The sequence below is a fragment of the Pleurodeles waltl genome, chromosome 10, assembly GCF_031143425.1.
Source record: "Pleurodeles waltl isolate 20211129_DDA chromosome 10, aPleWal1.hap1.20221129, whole genome shotgun sequence".
Lineage (NCBI taxonomy): Eukaryota > Metazoa > Chordata > Amphibia > Caudata > Salamandridae > Pleurodeles > Pleurodeles waltl.
Genome location: NC_090449.1, coordinates 933,008,798 through 933,024,661, shown reverse-complemented (window position 1 = coordinate 933,024,661; position 15,864 = coordinate 933,008,798). Strand labels below are relative to the sequence as shown.

The 15,864-nt window shown below is 43.4% G+C and overlaps 1 protein-coding gene across 1 annotated transcript in view; it reads right to left on the bottom strand.

The window, feature by feature from the left end:
• The window catches only part of COL28A1 (collagen type XXVIII alpha 1 chain), a 407,146-nt gene that overhangs the window by 312,541 nt on the left and 78,741 nt on the right, over window positions 1–15,864 (bottom strand). Inside the window, exon 7 of the mRNA XM_069211728.1 lies at window positions 11,166–11,207. Coding sequence (XP_069067829.1) covers window positions 11,166–11,207 — 42 coding nt within the window. The remainder of the gene's footprint in view (window positions 1–11,165; window positions 11,208–15,864) is intronic.

Below are 15,864 nucleotides of genomic sequence, written 5' to 3'. Positions count from 1 at the left end.
ACACCTCGGAAACTGTGGAAGACAGAAATTGACTGCACCTGCTGAATTCTGGTTTTCAGAAAGAGGACTGCACCTACTGTAATCTGTGGAGAGAAACCTCAAGCGCTGCCCCTGCTCCCACTTGCACTCAGGATGATTGAAGAGTGGTCTCGAAGGGCAAGTTGGCTAGGCTCCTGTTAGGCTCCAGGAACAAAAAAGCTGCCACAAGCCCAGGACTCTGCTGAATCCAGCTGACCAGTACCAACTCAATTTACCCCGTGTTAGACTTGGCATCCTTGGTATGGTTTCTGCTCACTTTTTGCCTTCAGACCTCTTCTTTTGCTGACCTCATCTTTGCTGGCTTTAGGACTCTGGGCATTTCATTTTACCACTGCTAACCAGTGCTAAAGTGCATGTGCTCTCTGCTTAAAACATAACATTGGCTTATCCACAATTGGCATATTTCATTTACTTTTAAGTCCCTAGTAAAGTGCACTACCTGTGGTCAGGGACAGTACATTAAATGGTACTAGTGGGCCTGCAGTACTAATTGTGCCTCCCACTTCAGTAGCCCTTCAACATGTCTTAGGCCTGCCATTGTAGACCCTGTGTGTGCAGTTTCAAACTGCCATGTTGACCTGGCAAGATATTAACCTTCTTGCCAGGCCGAAACCTTCCTTTTTAATACATATAAGTCATGCCTAAGGTAGGTCCTGGCAGCACATGGGCAGAGTGCAGTGTATTTAAAAAGTGAGACATGTTCTTTTAGGTTTTACATGTCCTAGTAGTGAAAAACTCTTAATTCTATTTTCACTGGTGCAGGGCCTATCTCTCCCATAGCATACCATTGGCATTACCTTATTACAGCTTGTAAGTGTCATTTCCAATTGGGAAGGGATGGGATCCCCCACATTTGGTGTCTCAGGAATCACAATTAAAAATCTCAACTTATGGTGAAGTTAGATTTTTAATAGTAATTCTGAAAATGGCACTTTAAAAAAGTTGGCATTTTCTTACTTTAGCCATTTGGTGCCTTCTGCCAGTCTCTTAATACACATATGGGGTAGGTGACAGCCGGGCTTTGTGTATTCCCTCTAGACAGCCACACACAAAGGGAGCTTCCACATCCTGGACAGGATGGGAGGGAGGATCTGACACAACTGAATAGGCTGTGTCCTGTCCCCACACAAAGGCCTGCATTGCCCCCTGTAGTGTGTCTGGACCAGGTTGAAAGGGAAGAGACTCTGTGCACTTTAAAGGCATCTCTTCGAAGTCTTCCCACACTTCAAAGGCACAATTGGGTATAAGTGCTGGACCTCAGACCCCACCAACTCAGTACACTTCCGGACCTGTGGATAAACTGACAAGAAGAAGGACTGGTGTGCTGAAAGGACTGCCACTCTGTTGGACTGATACCCTGCTGGACTCCTGCTCTGCTGTGCTGCTCTGCTGCCAGCTGCCCTCCCTGCCTGGGAGTGAGAAGGACTGGGCCTGCATCTCTCCAATCCAGAACCAAAGTGACTACAGGGGCTTACTAGCTTGCCTCCTGATTGAAGTCATGGGGACATAAAAGACTTCCAACTCACCTGCCACAGCACCTGGACTCTGCCATATGTGAGTCTTGCCCTGTCAAGTCCTGGGCCCTTGGAAATGGATATAAAGGTCTGTTCCAGTCAAAATCAAAACATCATTGCTGTGGCGCCATTCGGAACCGGTGCTTCTCCTTTGAATGCAACGCATCGATACTGCTGCGAAAAAACGAGGACATGGCAATGCTGACAGAAAGGTGCATCACCTTAATTTCCAATGCACATCTGATTTTGCATGGCTCAGAACAAAGGCATCACCTACATCCTAAGGATTGACGACAACACATCACCTCCCCTGTTCCTCACAACAGGTTGGACCTGGTCTAGCGTGACCTGATAGCTCTAGTTGGCGCTTTATGCTCTTAAGCACTACATTTCAGTTTATGCTTCAAAAAGTCATATCTCAAGTTCCACTTATCAGATTCTTGTCGGTTTGGTCTTGTTTTGTTCATTAAATTAAGCTCTTGTTTCCTAAACAGGTGTGTTATCTGTTTGTGTTGTGTTTTCACTGTTTTACTGTTTGAAGTGCTGCACAAATACTTTACACATTACATCCTAAGTTAAGCCTGAGTGCTCTGTGCGAAGCTAACACAGGGTGAGCACAAGATAATTTAGGGTGTGTATGTTACCTTCCTTGACTACGATTGTGGTTCTTGATTGGACAGGTGCATACATCTTCCAACCAGAAACCCAATTTCTAACGCCCTTGCTAGTGGCTTCAGGGATAGTGAGTTCTAACTCTCAAGTAGTTCCTGAAATGTCCTGGGCCCTTGGCTGGTGTTAGAGTGTACTCCTTGAACCGCAAAATGTCAAGAACTGGACTTTGAGATCTGGGTTCCAACTTTTCCCTAAAAAGATCCAGAGATTCATTCTGAGACACCACAGAAGTCGCCACTACCGATGAATCACCAATCGGATTCATCTGGCCAGACATCCTGCCCACAGTTTCTGGCACCAACAATCACCGTTCCCAGTTTCACAGTGTACGCGAACGGACTTCACAGAGGCCAACACGGAAACTGAATCTGACTGCCAATGAGGCTTCCTGGATACCCTGGCAGCCCTTTGAAGTAAGAAAGGGGTGGTCATAGCTCTGAGGCTACACTTTGAAGCTCAGGAAGGAATACACAAAACACCGCAGGAGAGCCATTCACTGTCAAGTGACACTGGACAATGGCAGAAAAGCTAAATAGATTTAGGCAGAAAAATGCCAACTTCCTAAAAGTGGCATTTTCACAATGGTAACTTAAAATCTGAATCTATCATTAAAGAGGATTTCAAATTACAGTTCAAATAAGTGGTAGAAGCATTTCTCCTTGTGTCTCCAAACTGAAGTTATCACTTATTAAGTGTGATAAGGTAAGCCAGTGTTCATCCATTGTAGAGATATCCTTACAACAGTGAAAATTTTCTTTAGGCGTTCTTCACTGTCAGGACTTATTATACGTAAGTATTTGTTCTACCTTTTAAATACGGGGGACCCGTCCCTTTGAACAGTTAGGGCCTACTTTAGAGGTGATTTGAATGCATTAGAAAGCAAGGTTTAGACATGGCGAACATATTATTTTGCCAGGTGGAAATGGCAATTTAAAACTGTAATAGAGGTTGCAGTGGCAGGCCTGAGAAATGTTTACAGTGCTGCTTTAGTGGGTGTCACAATGAGTGTTGCAGCACAGAAGTACCATTTAATTTTTAGGCCCTGGGTACATGTAGTTCATTCACTAAGGACGTATAAAATGTACCAATCAGATGTAGGCCAATTTTACCATGTTTAAAAAAGGTTAATAGGTAAAGTCCTTTTCCACTTTTTAGCAGGAGTAAAGGTCAAAGTCCTAATAGCCAACAAAATGGGTTCAGCAAAGGAAGGCAAAATCTGGGATGACCCTGTAGAAAGTCTGGTCCAACAAGCACCACAATACAATTTCCTGCTCTGGCAACACCTCGAATGCTCTTCTCTGCAGCTGAGCTGTCCCTTCCTGCTGCAATATGTGAAGATATTCTTTTGACTGAATGGGGCAATGGGGATAAGATGTGCAGAGTAGTTTGCTTGAAGGGTAGGGTCTTCCCCCATTTACAATTTGAAAGACCCACTGGTCCGATGTTGCTCCTTTCCAGGTTTTCAGAAAGGAGAAAACCTGTCCTCGAACAGGATGTAAATGCACCTTCACGTGTGAGCTAATGGGTCTATGCGAGGTGGTTTGGAAGATGAGAAGGAGGAGGAGAGCAGCAGAGACTGCTGGCCTCTTTCCTTGCCTCTGGCCCTGTACTGCCTGACATGGGGCTTCTGTTGCCACTGCTGAAGTGGTCTGATGCTGCCAGAATTTAAAGCCTTGTGATAGAAGCAAAATTTCCTGAATTGTCTGTTGTCTTTCGGTGGTGCTAGATGACTTATAGATCTCAACCAGACGTGCCTGTGTAGCAAGACAGAGAAGGCCACAACCCTTGCTCCTAAATCAATTGCATACACTCCTGTCCTTATGATGTATCTTGATGCATCCTGGCCATCATGGACAACCTCACTTATGTTTTTCTTTTAAATGATCATGCGGTTTGGACACTACCATTGCTGGCATGTCCTATAAAGCTAGGAGGAATGCAGAGTTCAGAGAATGAAGCACTATGCTTTCAGGTAAAAAGGCCATTTTTTCCCATTGTCTTAAATTCATTGGATTCTGTCAGGCAGGTGGGTTGGAAGGGATCCCAGATTCTGCATACCACATGAAGAGGCCTGCACTACAAGGCTCTCCAGAGATGAATGACCAGACAAAAATGGTGGATCCCTGGTGTTACCCTGTATCATCTTTCCACAAATCTATTTACTGCACGTGCAGATGTCAGTTTGTCCCATACGTCCTTCATATACTTCTTCACTGAAAGGTAGGAGCGATTCTGTTGACCCAGAGGTGAATGGCAGTACTTCTGTCAAAATGTTTATTTTCAATTCCACTGATAGACACAGTTCTAGCAATTCAACAGCTTTCTTAAGCACTGAGTGGAACAATTCCTTTTCCACCGGGGCTGAGCCTGGAGGACGGCCTATGTCAATGTCTGGAGAGATGTCCGTCACGCTGGCATTTTACAAAGCCAGATAATCAGCTGTCTCTAAAAAGTGAGGTGGGAGCAGATATGCCATGCCATTGCTGTCACCTGTGTCCTGTTGTCCCTTCGGTATCTGTATAGGGTCCGAATCTGATTTGAAGACATCGTGTGTCTTTTTCAGGTAGGAAAATGTGATAATGTGCAGACGTTATCAGTACTGGTACCAAAGTATAGGAAGGTACGTTGTAAAAGCAGTCTGAAAAAGTGGAAAGAAGAGGGTTAGATATATTGAACAAAAGTTCACAAGAAAGGTGAAGATGGTTGAGGGTAGAAAAATGTAATGTTTGAGTAGAGAAACCTTCAGGAAGAGGTAAGGAAGTGAGTTGTCATAGACTATCAAAGAAGGAATGTACATTGTGGAAGACCACCAAGGTGAGTTTGCATTAGTCCAGATTACTAAAGTGAGGGTGATGGTCAGAGAGCTGATGGCTAGAGCAATGAAAGCTCACCATCCAATTATTCAGTAGTGGTGGCAGTGGTGGTAACTAGAGTGGAATTACAAATCCAGATTTCTCACACTGCCAGAGGTTGAAAGGGTTGTGGGTGGGATGGAAGTCAGGGTAGACAAAGATGAGAGGATGGAAAGTAGAAAATCTGTATTTTACAGGAATTGAAAAACATAATGTGCCAGATGGCTGTGAGACAACTCAAATTTCTGACTTGAAGAGGTGGAGTGAAGGTTCAAAAAGAGAAGATCTGTGAGTTATTGATGAAGAGGTGGTAGGTGGTAGGGCATGCCAAAGGAAGAGATGATATCACTAAAGTTGATAATGTAAACAGAGATGAAGGGGGCAGCCTGAGCTTTGGGGATACCCCTTGATGAGTTTGCCTGCTAGAAGACTGAGAATGAATAGTCAGAGAGGTAGCAGAAAACTATTTGAGCACTTGAGGAAATTAAGCTGTGTCTGTGATTCACAAGGACTGCAAATGTTGGTGTTAAGGTAATTAACTATGTTGCATGCTTTGTACCTGTACAGTGCTCTGATGCCTTTTGGCTATGTGTGCACTATGGAAATGCCATATAAACAGAGGAGTAACAGTAGGGCATACTGCTCAGGTAATGGAATAATAGGTGTAGTTGAAATCTACTTTCAGGTATGAGGGCCAGCATAGGAGTGGGTGGAGAGGAAGGGATGTCAATGGATGAGTGTAAGGATAGAGAGAGTTACTAATAGGTGGAGGAGTGCGGATCAGTGATTGGGTGGTGAGGATAGTTTGAAGAGTTTGCAGTTATTGGTGTAATTCATCATCTTGTATGAATTTATTATTTACTGTTTGTGTGGCCCTCCTGGTCCCAAAGGTTTGTTTCAAGCCAAAAAAGCAAGAAGCGTGGTAAAACAGTCAAAACTAAGAACTGGTGAGAGTCTGTGGGATACACCTCACACACTTTCCATTCAGATAGTGGCTGCAGAGAAACAGAAACCACCAAAGACCTTAGGTCATCTGCCCCCTCTCAGGAGAGAACAGAAATGCACTTTCCTGCTACAAGTAAGGAGTCTCAGTAAACGTCAACCACTCACTCTGTGGATCACATAATGTGCAGCAAGTAGACACCATGGTGTGCCAGATTCTAAATAAATTAGTAAATCTGCACCCAGCTGGATGCAGATTTATGAGCTGAAAGAAATGTTTTCCAAGAGAATGCAAAGAAAGCTGCGACTGTCGCAGCTTCCCACAAGTACTACATCAGATTTCCAGGAGTACTCCAGCATACAAAAATGCATTTCATGACTGTAATTGCACTTGGGAACGTTTTTCCTCCATATGGATAAAAACGTTCCCGCACCTTCTAAGAAGGTAATGGAGACCCCATGCAGTATGAGGGGCCCAGAACTCAGTACAGAAGGGGACCCCCTCAGCTTGTCCACAGTAAATGTGTGTCTCCCTAAAGCAGCTTCAGTGAGCAGCATGCTCTGAGCGGACACGTCCAGATCAAAGACTAAAGCGAAATATAGAAAATAGTAGTTTGTGTTTCTTTTAGGCAGAGTCTGCAAGGCCCACTCCAAGAGTGTGTGGGGCCTCATAGAGAGTGTCTTTCATAGAGCACTGCTCATCTGACAGGGAAAGAGAGATTCCTGGACTGACCAGGGCCATAATTAGTGTTGCCACTTTTCCCAGGGGAGATACCATCCATCTGTTCAACAGCAAAGGTCTGGGCATGCTTACATAGAACTTTATATGAAATTGCCTGTATTAATTTTTAACATGGCCTTTCTCGTATTATTCACTTTAATTATCAGTCATGGGTCATTAGGCAGCTGTGCAACACATTTTAAAGAGTTTTCTTTTAATAGTTACTGGTTAAAGTACACACTGATAAGGGGGAAAAACGCGTTTTAGGTGCTTTTTCTAATTTGTGTACCGTCATGACATTCAAATATCAGTCATGCAAGTATAAAACTGGCCAGGTGGCAACCCTAATGTCCCCGATATAGTTTTTTTGATATTCAGCGTGCACACCACTTGAATGGTATAAACCACCCTGAAAACATTTTTCCTCGCCATTGATTTAAATCACTCTCCAAAATAACTCAATCTCACCGGCTTTAGAGACTAAAATGTTGAGGTAAAACTACCTTTTGTGAATTTCAAATGTATTTTGTTAAAAAAGGCATCTGCAGGTGTAAGCTAAATCTACACATACAATATCTTTCTTATGCAGCTCAGGAGCTCCACCAAACTCCAAGTTACTGCTACAATGTAAAGAGCAGATGAGAGATAGTTTTGGGGAAGCTGGACAAGTTAGGTTTCCCACGGCAAAAAAATGCGAACAGAACTGAAATGATGAGCGTGTGAATTGTTAGCGAATGTATAGAAAAGGACTATTCACTAGTCTTCTAAACAATGCTACTACAATGATACTCTTCCTCTAGATGCTAAGTTAAAAAATGAGTTGGATTCAGCAAGAGAATGAATCACAGTCTTATCCCCACAAACGCAGCAATTTTTAAAGCTCTTACGCCCACTGAGGGCAAGAATGGATCTTTGTCGCACTCGGTTGCATTCCACGCAGCTCTCTGTTATGGATCCTTCCACGAGTAACATAACAGATGCATCTGTGGAATGTGACTTACACAGCAGGGACATTATCGGCAACACAGACTAAGAAATTGTGAAATAAATTTCGTGTCTCAGACATACTTTTATGGGCGATGATATTGAACAATGAATCTCACAGCCCTGCCTCATACAATGCTGTGTGTTAAAGGCTATAACAGTGACCTTTTTGAACAAGGAGACAGCAGGGAAGTCGTACCACAGCATATGTATGCAAGGGGGGCTTTCCCCAGTTAGGAGGCCTAGAAAAATGGCGCAGCGAAACTTACGAGATTTCACTGTGCCATTTCTCCCATCATTTTTAAGCCTGCCCAAAGCAGGCGTTAAAGTGATGCTTCCATTGTTTTAAATGGGCCTCCCACGCATTGCTAGTCTAGCGGCATAATTTTTGGTGCTAGTCGACCAATGCGCCACAATAGCATAAAAAGTGTTGACGCTATTGTGCTAACATGCACCCTGGTGCCCCGTTTTGTAAATATGGCGCTACCATGGTGACGTTAGGGAGGCGCAAGAAAAGTGGCGCATCATAGCTGATGAGCCACTTCTTAGTAAATATGTACCCCGAAATGTACAGGAGAACGGTTGACACAGTGCGTGGAGAGTATATGGAGAAAACACAAACAGCCAAAAGAGAAAAAAATATCTTTATTCAGGACATTTATTAATGAAAAAAATTGCCATGATAAAGTTGTCATTGACTAATTTTTCCTTATCAATATTGTCACTCCCACACAGAACGAAACACAGGAGATGCTCACCCATGGTTGCACGCTGCAATCCTCAGGTTCTGCCTTAATAGGACAATGCTGAGGATTTTTAAAGATGTAGAAAACAGGCATCTTCATGACTTTATACATATATTAAATATGGCGCAGTTACACTCTAGCTGGTCATAAGTGCTGCTGTACACTGAAACTACCTTACACACGTGATACAGCAGTGAGTGACAGATTGCTTCTACCCGCACCATCCCAGCTTTGGCACATGTAAAAACATAGGGGGTTATTCCAACTTTGGAGGAAGTGGTAATCCGTCCCAAAAGTGACGGTAAAGTGACGGATATACCACCAGCCGTATTACAAGTCCATTATATCCTATGGAACTCGTAATACGGCTGGTGGTAAATCCGTCACATTTGGGACGGATTACCACCTCCTCCAAAGTTGGAATAACCCCCATAGTGTGGCGTTCAATGGCCAACGTCAACACATCCCTTTGTAGATCAAGAGTGAAATGCATTGGGCCAGGAAGTTCAACAAATATTATTTCTGCTTGTAAATAGTCATTGCACTTAGTGCAGATCATCAGATTGGCTCAAAAAGTTTTTTCATGATTTTTATAATTGTGCAATTCCAATTTCCGCCACTTCAAATTCCAGGCTGGCAAATGATGGTATTTGATTTTCAATTAGCTTTAATGTGTTCATAAAATTGAATATTTACAAGTTTTAAAGTATACATACCAACTAACTTTGTTTTCTGACTGCTTGTATGTACAGTGTAATGTCTTCACTAGCGGTATACCTGTATTCATGATCTTCACACACACTTGTGAACTAGGCGGCCCATCTGTGAGTGATGTCACTACGGCATGACACAATCAAGTGGATCCCATAGTTGATATAATGTTTGATGGAAATCTTGCTTTCTAGAAAGATTCATTCCAACAGTATTATTCAAAATCAAGTTACTTCTTAAGTGGCACTAGCCAATTTAATGTAGTCAGTGCTTACCATATTTCACAATAGAAGGGAGATATGAGTAATTAACGAATGCATTTGCCTTAGGAGTGTCGCAGTAAAGTTCGAATGCCTTAGTACCATAGCTTTTATTATGCTCAAAGATGTAACAATGTTGTGTATCATCACCGCTATTACCACTATAAGCCACAGCCAAGTATGCAATAGTGTTAATATAACCCACTTGCTCACTCTGCACATTTTAAAGAGTCTGGTTTAAATTACTGAGTATTAAACAAGTACATATCCATCATCTACCCAATCACTCTTCTAACACAGGAAAGCGGCAGGCACCGTATTCGCCATCAACATCAATACACACCAAGTGCTCAGTTACGAGGCCCATGGCACATGGGAGCGCAGCAAGTGTCTTGCTGCGCCACCCTGCACCACTGGAAAGGGCAGGAATGAGAGGTATCTACATGATACAGCACATTTCTGTCCTCTCACCAGTTGTGGTGCACAAATTGTTGCCTAGTGTCAACACAGGCACCCTTGCACCACGGTACAAGGGTGCCTGCATTGTTGGGATGATTGCTTTTGTGCAGGAAGGGTGACTTTCCTGCACAAAAACAATCACAAGAGGTGTTTTCCTCTTTCTATATCTACTGCAGAATGCAGTATGCAAAGAAAGGTGAAACAATGGTGAGAAATAAATAAAGATAATTCTCCCCGTTGCGTCAACAAAATCAGCTCTGTGGTGGCGTAGGAATCTGACGCATTCCCAGACTTAAACCTGGTAATGTATCTGATTCCTTCGGGTTCCATGGATGTTGCGTGGGAACACCCCAAGCAACACCCATGGAACGACCCTTTCACGCAGTGTTGTGCGTGAAAGGGGTCCATATTTACAAGGCCATGAAAAGCCACACAAGGTGGCTTTGTGTGGTCTTGTAAATATGGACTGGCACACTGTGCCACTGGAGCGGCAAACAAAATGACGCTCCAGTGGTGCAGTGTGCCGCTAGGGCCTTGTAAATGAGGCCCTAATAAGGCAGACACTTTTTGGTGGCTGTCCCACATGTGCCAACTTGTAAATAAGGCTCTATGTCAGGTATGTTTGGGTTAGATATGCACAATATGATGTTCTTGTGAAAATAAAGACTCAATGATGACACAATTGTAAATAATGTGGGGCCACCGTTGTTTACATGGCAATCCCTGACAGAAAGTCCAGTGTTGGAGATAGCACCAGATGACCTAAATTTAGTGGACACTCCAACCAGGGCTGGACTGGGAACCCAAAGCAGCCCAAGCAATTTTGTCAGACGAGCCCCCACCCAGAGGCTGGAAACGAGTGAATGGATTATGCTGGATTGCTGCATTTGTTACTGGGGGCTGATATTGCTACACCACTTTAAATCCAGCCCCAATAACAAAATTAGCCCCCACACCTCGAGCCTCCCGGGGAAAACCCCCTGATGCCTACCATGGCCAGTCGGGCCCAGGATCCAACCCTTTCCACCCAGATCAGGTCCACCCCAGGAAAACTTTCAGAAGCGGTACCATCTGAAATTGAATTTTCTACACTCCATAAATGAGGCAAGGGCACTGAGAGGAGGCTTTCCCACCACCTACCTCTACATAAGGTCCCACATCAGTTATGAAATGGTAACTAGATGCATCACACTGTGTAATTTAATGCATTTTGCTGAGGCATTCTGTGAATGTGAATGAAGAAGTGTACAAGCCAGTCTACATACCTCTGCACCCTTTTCTCCTTGCTCTCCTTTCACAGCATCACCCTTTTGAGATAAAGAGATTATAATTAAACAATATATAGCATCCACAAGCATTTAACAGGCAGCAGTGTTTGCCATTTGTTTGTGTTTATTTTTTTGTAGACACCAATAGAATTGTCAAATGAACAACTTGAAAGTAGAAGACATATTGTAAAAACACACAGAATGAATGTGAGACCTATGTAATTTCCATAGAAACTCAAATATAAGAGTTCAACATGGGAAAATATTATTTTTCTACAAGGGTTTCTTCTTACAGAGAATCCTTGAGCCAATTGAACACATCCTATTTATACCAGGTGGGTTTTTCATCGCAACCAAGTGACTGGATATGTTCTCCTTGCAGTATGTATATATATATATATATATATATATATATATATATATATATATATATATATATGCAAGGAGTGAAGTACTAGGAAGGGGAACTGCAGGCAGACTGGCACAGTTGTGGGGCAGTAGGGGCAAGAGTTACATAAAGTATGAGACATGATGGCGGTGGTGTTGTCTGAAGATAACTGAGTAAGCCATTGAGCTTCATTACTGAGAGTTAGCCTTGAACTTTGTTGTAGCTGTCTGTCACAGGCTTAGAGCGCAAATTATTTTGAGAACTCAGAAATGGGTTTGCACCTCGAGAAATTCATCTGACCGAATTTGGATCCACTCTTTAAGAAGGAGATGATGACTGCAGGACAATTTTTGATCAGGATTTTATGTTAGATGGTGTCATCGAAAAAAGGCAAACACTACAGTATGATGCAAGATTTTTTACTGTCAGTTATCTGAAGTGCATCAACAACTTGACACATTTCACATTCCGTGCTACATTGCGGCCTGAAGGCAGTTAAGTAGTCGTATATGAAGGTGTTGGATTTAATCTTGTCATGCAGTTGGTTATCAAGAGATTTTTTATGATGCGTGTCAAGAATGGCAATTGACACAATGGATGGTAGAAAGCAATGCCTGAAGGATTCAGGTTTTGCTTTTTTATTAGGGGCAGGATCTGTCAAGATTTAAGGTAGTCTAGGAATATGCACTGGATGAAGAATGCATTGATGATACTGAGTAGTGGTGTAAGAGCTCCATAATAAAGACAATCAGTACACACAATAGGAACATCTTGTCTTCAAAATAGGTGCCCTAAAGGGCAGAGTAGACTTATTAGGTCATTGAAGGTTAGGGTATGAAAGACCATTAATTTGGGAGTGATGTGCAGAGGAATCATGATGCTTTTTTGTCTGGAGCTGCCTTTTGACAATGTCCTTTCAGATTTTATGGGTTTCTTCCCCTTGTAACATTGGTGGCTTCTGATTGCTTTGCACTTCTCTTTGGAGTGTGGAAGTCTAGGGCCATTCACAAAGTGATTGATGCAAACAAAATGTACCCTGATTTTGTTGGAGGCTTTACTGGTAATTTTTGTGTAGTAAGAGCTTTCCCCATTAGGACAGTATTTATGTAGGATGTGCAGAGAATGCTTCGAGTCATTAAGTCTTCTTGCTGGTGTGAATATTACAAATTCTTCTCCTGTCTTCAAGTGGTTTGTCTGCTGTTAATGATCTCCTGGTAGTATCATAGAGCAACAGACCTGTCCTTCTTGGAGTGAAGTTTGTAAATTTGCCATCACCTGAGAGGCTGAGCGAAGTTGGCAAGTCTGAGGAGACAGAATCCTGATCATTTTTTGATTTATTAGTAGCATATGATACCATCACATGGACCATGCTCAAGTACTTAAAGTATGGAAGAGTAAGTTATAGATGTTTTAGTACTTTCCGAAAAACTATTTTCAGGTGGTCAGGTTCAAAATTTGCAACCCAAGAGTCACCCAAGTGGCATGTCTCAGGGCACCTCGCAGTTAGTGAGTTTTTTTTTAACACCAGCATCAAGTTTCTGATGCATCTAAACCAAATCTAGACCTTCCACTTTGTTATGTACACCAGCAACATACAAATCATCTTCTATTGAGAAGTGACAGTTTGAAAGATCCAACAATATGTAGCGGAGGCCCAGGTCTGGATAGGGAGCCACTGGCATATATTATATTCAGCTAAGACTGAGGAAATAGAGGCAGATGGCAGCACAAAATCGTGGGAATTGCCTTTATGGATACAGGAACTTGGTTTTGACCTCAATCCTGGGGAGGCTGTTAACACTTTGAGCTTCAAATTGAGTTTTAACTTATATGATGGTCTCATGAAATTGGCTATTATGTCAGGGTGTTTTTTATCAGGTGGGGCTTCATAGTATTCTTCCCCACCAATGCAGTATGCCAGACTGGACCCGTACAATGAGATAAGCTTTTTAAAATGAATGGGTTGTGTGACAATTAACATCTGCTTATCAATTAATAAGGGGTATTCCTTGTTTGCACTTTTCAAATTAAATGATATAGGCCCTCGTAACGAGACTGTCAGTCATGAGGCCGCCAAACTCGCCATGGCAGTCTTACCGCCGCAGATCCGGTGGTAAGGACTGCCACATCACGAGTTGTGGGGCTTGGCAGACGCCAAGCCTCCACAACGCTGCCTGGCCCACCAGTTCGGTCACACCGATGCGGCCGGCGGTGTGCACATTCAGCCAGGTGGGAGGCCTCAGCCTGCTAGCCAGACTACAAGGCTGCAGACCGCCAGGCTTTCCAGGGTGGTCACCCTGCCACAAAAACTCTGGCAGTCACGCACCCGGCTACAGGAATCCCGGTTCCTGTCACTGGCACACACATGCACACCACACATGCACCCCCACCCATCCACACACTCACAAACACCCCCACCCATTCATGCATGCATGCATTCACATACACACCCCTCAGCATACGCATACATCCACTCAGACACCCTCACTCACTCGCAAACATGCACGCAGACGCCACCAGGCGCACACACGAACCCAGACACACAGACACCCCACCCCCTTTCAGATGCCTACTTATCTTCTTTGTTGAGGAGGTCATCTGGAAGGGGATGGGGCCTGGCAGTCTTCCACCGCCAGCTCCACCACACTAGCAGGACTCCACCAAGCCATATTACGGCTTGTAATACGGTGGGCGGAGTCTTGCTGCTGTGGCGGTGCTGGTGATGCGACTGGTGCTTTGGAGTCAGACTTCCACCCAGAAATGGGCAGAAGTCCTCCAAAGACTCCTAATATGGCGGGTAACTGACCGCCAGCACTGGCGGTCTGTTGCATGCAGCGGCTTCGGCGGTCTTCCAAAAAGATCGCCGAAGTCGTAGTGAGGCACAAAGTTTTCAAATGAAACAAGAACTTTCATGTTACAGAGCAGAACTTTCATCAAAGCTCGCCTAATTAGTTACGTTATATGTAGAAATGTGGGAAATTTACTGAATGCTGACAGAAAACTGCAAAAGTGAAATTTAAATACTTTAATTTCAAATATGTTGTTAGGAAACATTGGGTACATTGCCATCAGCACACTCTATTGAACGTTATCTGGTTTACCAATCCTGTCTGATGTGGGTGTCGCAGGATACTATACAGCAAAGGACTGAGCAGTGGTGGGCCCGTGCACCCAGCACAGTCGGTCTTGGCTCCACGGTTGAGAGGTAATTGTTCCCACAACTTACAGGGTTTTTTCTGGTGTTATTGGTGTGAGTACAGTTTATGTGGGGAATTCATCTTCTGACCATGGGTGTTGGGCGTGCTCTGCTTGTCTCAAGTGAATTTACTCACTCTGGGCATACTTCTACAGATCGCAGACATGGTTTGCAACATGTTTGTCTCCTGCCTCTCTTTGGCGGTTCTGTGTGAATGCTGACAATTTGTCTCCTGATCCTGGTAGTTTCATCCTTGAAATTCCTTGTCATGTTTTACCAACTGGGTTACAGCCATTTGAACTTAATAGTTTTATGAAACTTCCCCAGCTCAAAATGGCTGCGATTACTTCCTGCAATATATCTTCCCATCGTTGGACCACTTTTCATGTAAGTGTCTCTTGGTTGTAACTTACTACGTTGCAACGTTCCTTTCATTTTGGTTTCTCACTCTGAGGCCTCCTGACACTTCTTGTGCTTATGAGTTTTGTTAACTCTAAAGGGCTTCAGGACGACAGAAGAAAGGATGCAACAAACAAATGAATGAAGGTTGGAAGGAAGGGAGGGAGAGGAAATTAACAAGTTTAGAAAAACAAGGGGCACGGTAAAAAAAAGGAGGGGTGAGAAGAGATACAAAAGAAGAGACTGAAACAAGAAAGAAAGGAAGTGAAGAAAAAAGTAGAAACAGAAGGAAGTGTTGAGGGGAGTGAGGAAGGAAGGATGGAATAAAGGGTGAGGGGCTGAAAGAAAGAGGAATGACAGGCAAAAAGAAGGAAGCGAAGAAGGAAGGAAGATAGTGAGGAGAGAAGTGAGGAGGAACGCAAGAAAGAAGGAAGGAAGGAAACATCAAAAGAACGAAGGAAGCAAGACATTTTAAGATAGTATTAACTTGTGGTCATCAGTGGTTGCTTGTGTACTTTAAAATTGGCGGTGCACACATTGCAGTCTGCAATTCAACTTAGGAAGAATGCAGCGCCAGTGGTGTCATTTCGGAAAATAAACAGCAGGTAAGTACCCATTCCAGTCTTCTCGTCACTGCAGTCATATCTGTAGTGTTGTTGTAACTATTTATTGTACGGATATTAAAATCCATTACAGTTAAAATCCAAGAGCAA